We start from the raw sequence: 5403 nt of genomic DNA, 5'->3' as shown, positions 1-5403 counted from the left end.
CCGAACTTTGGCCAGACTTCGGTCGCCGTACTTTGGCCGCACTCTGGGCTTACCATTCGGCCCGAAATTGGCCCAGGCCTGTTGCCGAACTTTGGCCGCACTCTGGGCTTACCATTCGGCCCGAAATTGGCCCAGACCTATTGCCGAACTTTGGCCGCATTCTGGGCTGACCATTCGGCCCGAAATTGGCCCAGATTTACGACCAGAGCTGTGGCCAGGCTCCAACCGTTGCCTGTATTGGGTTCAGAATCACCAATAAATATATGAACGGTATATCTGATAAGCAGACATGTATTTATTACCTTCAACATTATACAGAAAACAGTTTTATTATGTGACAAAACTTATATTTAAATTTATTAAATCTATTGACAAAAAAACTCAGCCAATCAAAAACTTTTTTCCTCCTATCGACATAGTACATGTTTTCATCCGATTTTGGTTGAACAGTTAAAGATATGCAGTGTTTGTATCTCCAATTTTCATGAAAGATAATCACAACTATGAGATTTTTCCGCGAACAGAATATGAAAACTCAAAAAAATGATTGCAGGTATAAATTGTAGAAAAATCTTTTGTGGATTATTTTCATCCGCTTTTAAAATAAATAATCTACGTAGATCATTTGAATCCGAAATTTAATACGACATACCATATTAAGTCTTAATAAACTCTCTCTTACAATCTAATAATATTAGCAGTCAGTCTTCAGAATTCGAAGATTGTATTAACAAAATATCCAACAAAATAACGCACCAATGTTATTTTTTAAATTAGTAGTTTAGAATTGATAAATTATCGTGCTTCAATTCAAGCATGAAAACAGTCATTATAATAGCAATATTATGGATAATTTATTCCGCTATGGATGATAAGAATTAATTCTTATATCCATAGACAATTGCTGATACGAATTATCCTGATAAGAATTATTTTTTCATCTCGGAAAGACGTCCTTTTTTTACAATAATGTCTTCTCCATCTGCAACTCCGGAACACAGAATGATATTTAGTTGCATTGATTGTGTGCTAGTTCTATATAATATTGCTTATTATATTCACTCTTTCAAACAAACTTAGAAATATAAAAAAGTCTTGGATAGGATTACATATAACTAATTAATTTCAACCCTTAAATTTGAAATCTTTGGGGAATATGGACGCAGTCCGATTGTGAAACTTCAACCTTATAAATATTATTTGACTTGAATCACCAAATACTGAAAACAGCTCTCAATGGCTGAAATTACTTTCATTAGAATTTTTCTTAAAAATTAAAAATCCACTTATTATTTTTCCCTTTAAACTTTTGGACATAATATTTAATCCCTGAACCAACAACGGATATTTATTCCCGTGATCTAACTTATGAGGAAATGACATAGAAAATACTTTATTATGCTAAGATACATCACATTTTCCAATTGTTATTTCCATCTTCTGGATTTCCGACCTCGCCAGGAGAAATATAATAAATATAATTAATACTTCAATGACAGCCGAATACTAAACAATATTCATATATTAATATATATTCTGCCCAATGAAACGCCTCGCGATAAAAATATATTGATAATATAAACTTTTCCTATTAATCGTACCTTTTATCAAGAATATCACAACTAATACAATTACGAAAATGAACTAATGGAGTCATATTAACACAGTGATTTTACAATTCCATTTATCCCGGAAAAATGAAGTATTATCGATTGGTATCAAAGGAACAAACTGAATTATTCTCGTTATGATGACTTGACCCGCGTTGTCGTTCCTTACGCCCACCCTCTCGATCGCCAGAACGTGACAACCAAGTACTTACTTCTGACATTATCTTCTTCTCATCAGTGCTGGATCCTATTACCTCAATTATCACATCAATCAGTACTTTGCATACTGTAGTGTTATAAAAATTTTTCTTTTTCTTTCCGCCAGCTTCCTTTCCGTAACCAGAATAGTGCAGTGACACTGTCTTCCTCAGAACCGCAGATAGGATAGTGGAAACACATATTTTCATCTCTTTTTTATTGCTTATCAAAACTCTCATGAATAATCGCTAAAAATAAAAGAAGGGAAATTTTTTTGAATTTATGAACATGAGAAGACATCTTTGGGCTCATCGCCAGCGGGTTGGTTCTATAACCAAAGCGTTCCAGTGACGTAGACTTGAGTCCCGGTGATGAAAGATTTTTTCATCACCAGAAAACGAACCCAGTGCATGTGTCACCGCCCAATTTATTGATTTTACATAAAAAAGAAGAAAAACGATCAATTTCAGATATATTACCAGTGTTTCTACGAGATTTGGGTCCGTTGTCAATATCGCTTCGTATTCCTGGAACTTATCATCCATTTCAAATAGTAGTGGCGTAGACATCTGCTTCTGTATTTCAAGCAAGCTAGGACCAGAAGCTGGGGCTAGATTAGTGCCAATGATTGTGGTCTTGAGCTCATTCATAGACTGCTTTAAATCGTAAGCCATCCTGCGTCTTAAATTTTCGAGCTTTTCATCTAATTGCTGATCAAAGTAATCTCGAAGGGAGTTCAGGATTCGACGTTCATTATCAGCATAATGACTAGATGACAACTGGTTTTGTGGTCCCAGCATTTTTGGCATCTTAGCAGGGGGTACCATCATTGATCGTGAAGTTTTTGGAGTTCCTGGGCTCACAATCGAATTCAATCCGTCTTCAGCGCGTGTAGTAGACGATGCACGCCTTTTTCGGTTACCTTATGAAATTAAAGGAGGACCAAACGATATAAATTGATGGGTAGCAGCATCAGATGAAAAAAAAACTACCCAAGCCCCCACCAAAAATATATAATATAATCTAATTCTATATAAGTTCCGAATTTTGTAAAGAATGTTCAAAATATAAATTGGACCATTTTCAAATATTTATAAATATAAATTTTTTCATGCGGGAGGAACTTGGCCGATGATTGGTCATGGAATATCCGAGCCGATTTTACCTGAAGCGTTATGGACTAGTGGTGAAGGAGGTGTCAAATGAAGTTCTTTTCTTGTATTTCTCGCTGAGTCCATCGATTTTGTAGGTGACTGCAGAATTCCATCGGAGGAATCATTGCTCTCAGATTCATCAGTTTCGACGTCTTTAAGCAAAGTAATATTCTTCCTTGACCGCTGTTTAAATGATAAACATGCACCTGGAAATTATTGAAAATGATGATTTATCCCTGACCGGATCATTTAATTAACACGAACTTAGAATTACGTGCTACAGTCCCATATTACCTCAAAATTGATTTATTACCTGTTGGTACAGATCGCGATTTACTCGACATTTGCAAAAAGCCAGAATTATTTTGAGCCTTTGAGGCTCGAATCTCCTCAGGATTAGCTATAAGACAATCATGATTTTCGTCTTCAGAGTCAGATCCACTCTGGTAAATGCTTTGAAATCTTGTCTTTGGTTTTGCTTGTATACCTACGAAATTTTACAAGTTTGTAGTGAAGTAGTAACACAACGTAAGTTGTCTCCAGCCTTTGTTTTTTATAGCTATTTCAAAGTGGGGAAAGAATGCATGCATTTGAAAAAATATTTTTTTTGTAGAACCTATCGCTCCTACAAAAAAGGTTTCTATCAAAATTTTACCATTTTCCGTAGATGTTCACTTTGATTTACCTCTTCACAACAGAATTATAATGCTTTCCTACATAAGAGATGGTGGGGAAAAATGGAACGTTTCTCGTCCCCTCAACATTCCAATGCTTTTATGTATAAACAATCATATCAAGTGTAAATCATAAATTTTCCACTTTATCTTGTTCGCACGTAGTGATTTCTGTTAGCGACTCAATTTTTTGATGAGTAAAGAATTGCAATAAAAAAAAATAACCTAATATTTTTCGACCACAACATAATAAAAATTTTCTTATAAAATCATTCAATGCGATTCTCTCTTAAAACGATGTTTCGAGACAAATACACATGTAATGACTGCACAGATACATAATTAATATTTATTTTGTAAAAGATTTCAAAAATTCGGTCAATCTAATTCCCAATTTAGGGAACGATGGGTCTTTTGATGTTAAATACGAGAGTTGAATAAATTGGGGATGAATAATTGGGGTTAAGAGTGGTTATAATTGTTGATAATTGACTTTTACTTCATATTAACAGGACTTACCAGACTTTGGAGTTTGATTTCTAGGTGGAATCGGGATTTTAGTACTAAAGATGTTGTTTAGTTGAGACTTTGATGCAGTTAAGGGTTTTGCTGAAATTTTTGCTTTCGAGGAAGTTTCGGACCTCCCCCCCTTTCGATCATTTTCACCATCGGTTGTCTCACAGTTGAGAGTTACTTGGGCCTTTTTTAATCTTCTGCGACCCTGATCCAAATCAGCTGAACACAATCAACATATGATCCTTTAATATTGAAATGAACCCATCGAGCAATTCATCAAGTTATAAGTGGAGTCATTTCAATTTTTGTACCTGCTCCGGTGATGAAGCAAAATGGATAACTTTGCCAAGAGTCCTTGGGCGAGTGCAATTTTTCCAAGTAGTCGTCAAGTAGATGATATTCAGTTGTCGGTGGGAATTTACAGGTGTCTTCTTCTGCACTATTAAACCATTTTTTCGGCACCAAATCAATGCATGGTAGCCCTTTTTCGTTTTTCTCGAGAAATTCGATGACTGCGAATGGTTCGCTGAGATTTTTTGGATCGCGAGATGGATGTGAGGTTTCCGACATTTTAGGTTATGAAAAAAAATCACGATTCGTACAATTGAACCTGGTGTTTTCGAGTAGTTTCATATAAACTGATAACTTTGCAGAATGATGCATATAGCTTATTATTTAACAGAAAAAATTGCGTTTCTATTTCCATGTGTTTTGAACGGTTTTTTGTCATCACCCCACTGATGCTTCTTTTTTAGCGCCACTATTCCTTCAAAACGATTATATCACAAATATCTGTCAAACACTTAACACACATTTAATTCACATTAAATTCTCACTTCTTGTAATTTACCGTCAACTTAGTTGGTGAAATCCGAATTTGAGACAAAAAGCCCGATAAACGGATGATACGAGCAATTATGAAAGGTTATGTACACGGACGCCAGATCTAACCGATTTATGTCCCACTTGCATGTAACGACTCCACTATTGAAATTTTCTAACGACCTCGATGATCGGATTTTCATGTCGATTGTTGATTTAAAACATAAAATTGTTTGTTTCTTCCACAATTTTAATCACGAGTTCAACTAAAACATATACCCTCATTCATATACCCTCTTACCAAAAAAAAACTGCATTTCACAATGCGAACAATTTTTACGTTATTTTCTAGTGGAGGAGGGATATGGCGTATTGTCGTCCAGTTACATTTAATAAAGCACATTTGTGTTTAATTTTGTGTGCCTTCTT

At 35.1% G+C, this 5403-nt stretch overlaps 1 protein-coding gene across 1 annotated transcript; it reads right to left on the bottom strand.

Moving 5' to 3' along the window:
- Window positions 1-1332: 1332 nt before the first annotated feature.
- Window positions 1333-4869, bottom strand: LOC135161201 (uncharacterized). The gene is made up of 6 exons (XM_064118565.1): window positions 4464-4869; window positions 4156-4371; window positions 3276-3449; window positions 2974-3168; window positions 2288-2730; window positions 1333-2056 (listed from the first exon to the last, which is right to left on the bottom strand). Exons 1-6 carry the CDS (start codon window positions 4720-4722, stop codon window positions 1706-1708), a joined length of 1638 nt encoding a protein of 545 aa, XP_063974635.1. The 5' UTR covers window positions 4723-4869; the 3' UTR covers window positions 1333-1705.
- Between the last annotated feature and the right edge of the window lie 534 nt (window positions 4870-5403).

Source organism: Diachasmimorpha longicaudata, chromosome 4 (assembly GCF_034640455.1).
Source record: "Diachasmimorpha longicaudata isolate KC_UGA_2023 chromosome 4, iyDiaLong2, whole genome shotgun sequence".
Classification (NCBI taxonomy): domain Eukaryota; kingdom Metazoa; phylum Arthropoda; class Insecta; order Hymenoptera; family Braconidae; genus Diachasmimorpha; species Diachasmimorpha longicaudata.
The sequence above is the reverse complement of the archived record's forward strand: the minus strand, read 5'-3'. Positions and strand labels throughout refer to the sequence as shown.

Excerpts from the sequence above, each read along its gene's own strand:
- LOC135161201 (XM_064118565.1), bottom strand. The coding sequence starts at position 4,722 with ATGTCGGAAACCTCACATCCATCTCGCGATCCAAAAAATCTCAGCGAA. Across the intron at positions 4,372-4,463 it reads TTGCTTCATCACCGGAGCAG|CTGATTTGGATCAGGGTCGC; the intron begins GTACAAAAATTG and ends GATTGTGTTCAG. Across the intron at positions 2,731-2,973 it reads ACTAGTCCATAACGCTTCAG|GTAACCGAAAAAGGCGTGCA; the intron begins GTAAAATCGGCT and ends TAATTTCATAAG.